The sequence below is a fragment of the Lolium rigidum genome, chromosome 5 (assembly GCF_022539505.1).
Source record: "Lolium rigidum isolate FL_2022 chromosome 5, APGP_CSIRO_Lrig_0.1, whole genome shotgun sequence".
NCBI classification, from domain to species: Eukaryota; Viridiplantae; Streptophyta; class Magnoliopsida; order Poales; family Poaceae; genus Lolium; species Lolium rigidum.
Genome location: NC_061512.1, coordinates 157,356,798 through 157,359,195, shown reverse-complemented (window position 1 = coordinate 157,359,195; position 2,398 = coordinate 157,356,798). Strand labels below are relative to the sequence as shown.

The 2,398-nt window shown below is 54.7% G+C and overlaps 1 protein-coding gene across 1 annotated transcript; it reads left to right on the top strand.

The window, feature by feature from the left end:
• The first annotated feature begins 326 nt into the window (after positions 1-326).
• On the top strand, positions 327-1,535 carry LOC124656578 (putative cyclin-dependent kinase F-2). The gene has a single exon (XM_047195295.1). The coding sequence runs from the start codon at positions 327-329 to the stop codon at positions 1,533-1,535; it is 1,209 nt and encodes a 402-aa protein (XP_047051251.1).
• Positions 1,536-2,398: the final 863 nt, after the last annotated feature.

Genomic DNA, 2,398 nt, shown 5'->3' with positions numbered 1-2,398 from the left:
GAAATAGTTTCGCCGGAGGGTCAGTCTGTGCTTTTCTTCCACTTTTGGGTTATTTTTGTGTAAATCGCCTATGAGTTGCCAATTCGTATTGTAGTATGCAGGAACACGCGTTCCCTTCCAAATAAACACGAGCACGCGTAAGCTTGAGCTCTACGCTGGGTGTTTCCGAGTTCGTATCGTCATTCGTCAATTCATGGTCGGCTCGAACCTCCTCCTCCATATAATGGCCGAATCCCTCTCAACATCGCCTCGCGTTCTTGTTGTAAGACTTGCATTACTCTGCCCTACGCGACCTCGCAACCATGGTAGCACTTCCCGCTCGCGACATGGCTGACGACGACCAGGACCAGCACGCCGTCGGGGCCGACGGCACGGCCACCATCGCGTTCCGGGTCGCCTCCATCTGCGCCATGCTCGACGAGCACGACGCCGCCGAGACACCCATGAGCTCCCGTCAGGTCGAAGAAATTTCCGCCATGATCGACGACGTCGCCGCCGCCGCGGCCTCGGAGTCAGAACGGACGACGACCGGCGACAGCAAGCCGCCGGGGTGCATGCTCAGCACCTGCTTCTACGAGAAGCTGGACAAGATAGGTGAGGGCTCGGCCGCCGTCGTCACCGAGGCGCGACACCTTACGACCGGCCAGACCGTCGCCATGAAGGCCATCCGCGAATGCTGCCGCTCCGTCTCCGGCGGCGAGCTCCTGCGGGAGGCCTGCCTCATGGCCGCCTGCCTTGGCCACCCCTCCATCGTCGCCCTCCACGGCCTCGCGCGCGCGCCGGGCACCGAAAGCGACGACTACTTCCTCGTCATGGAGCACGCCGGGCCGTCCCTGGACCGCATCCTGGGCGCCCGCATGCGCCGCACCGGCTGGCCGTTCTCGGAGACCGAAGCGCGCCGCTTCATGGCACAGCTTCTATCCGGCGCGGCGGAGATCCACAAGCATAGCATTGTCCACCGCGACATCAAGCCAGAGAACATCCTCGTCGACGGCGCAGGAAACGTCAAGATCGGCGACTTCGGGTCGGCGATGTCGGTGGCCGGGGGCCAGATCAGCGCCGACGCGTACTACGCCGCCGGAACGACCACGTACAGCGCGCCGGAGATGCTGCTGGAGACGCCGGGCTACGACGCGCGCGTCGACGCGTGGTCGCTCGGCTGCGTGATGGCGGAGCTGCTCACCGGCGAGGTGCTATTCAACGAGAAGTCTGACTCCGACCAGCTGTGGTTGATCTACGACGTGCTCGGCGTTCCGGGCAAGGAGGCGTGGAAGCCCCACGAGTCGTCGTTCGTGGCCAGCAGGGTGCCGCTGTGGCGTCGCGAGCAGCAGCGTCGGCGTCGGAAAGGGCGGTGGCACAGCAGACGGCTGCGCGAGCTGTTCCCCGAGGAGCTGCTGTCCGAGGACGGCTTCAAGGTCCTCAAAGGGCTCCTCACCTGCGACCCCGACAGGCGGCTCACGGCCGCCGCCGCGCTCAAACTTCCGTGGTTCGCTGACGAAGACAATGCTCCGGTGAAGAACTACGCGGTAATGTGAGAATGAGAATCATGTAAACATTTTTTTTTCCTTCTTTGTTCAGAATTGTTGGTGCTTGAGGCGCATGTGCCCACATCGACTACCACCTTGTACAACTTGCTATATGCCCAAATTAATTTGGTTCTTGCATACGGAAGCCAACTCGAAAACATTTGTTCTCAATCTCTCTACTGTTTACACTTCTCCTCATGTAACAGTTTTATGTTTTGTTTCCAATTCGGCAATTCGTGACAAGTGACAACGTCCTGTGAGGCTGTGATGTCCCAAGACCCCAACATTTTCTCAACGAACTGAAAATTTCGTCTGTACAACTAAAACCGAAGTTATCAGACATTTTTGCCGAGAAGGAGCCGGACGGCAACTCCCAGTGTTGCTAGAAGACTGTTGTAGGCTGTGGTCTACCGTATGCAACTCTGACACGTCTAATACACGCTTGAAAATACAGATCATCGTCTCAATTTTCGAGAACTTCTATACAATCGAATTTACTCTAGAAGTTAACTGTAAAAAGGTTTAATTTGGGTCTGTCGGCTATTGCAATTCTAAGTTTGATCTCGATCAAAATTCTACCCAAAACATTATTCATCTCTCAGGTGTCAAAATGGTCTAGGTTCGGTCTTGTCATCATTGAAAGTCATTTTATGGTGATGTAATTACACTCTGCAAACCTAGTAACCCACTAACCCGGTCAGTCAGCACACAAAATATACTACAAATAAATAAATTAGAAAAGGAGTGGGAAAGTGAAAAGGATTTTTTTGAAGATAATATTCCCCAAAAATCTCTCATGAGGAGAATATTTAGGAAGCAAATCCAACTGACATAGATATGGCAGAATCATGAAAAACAATTTCCTTTGAATG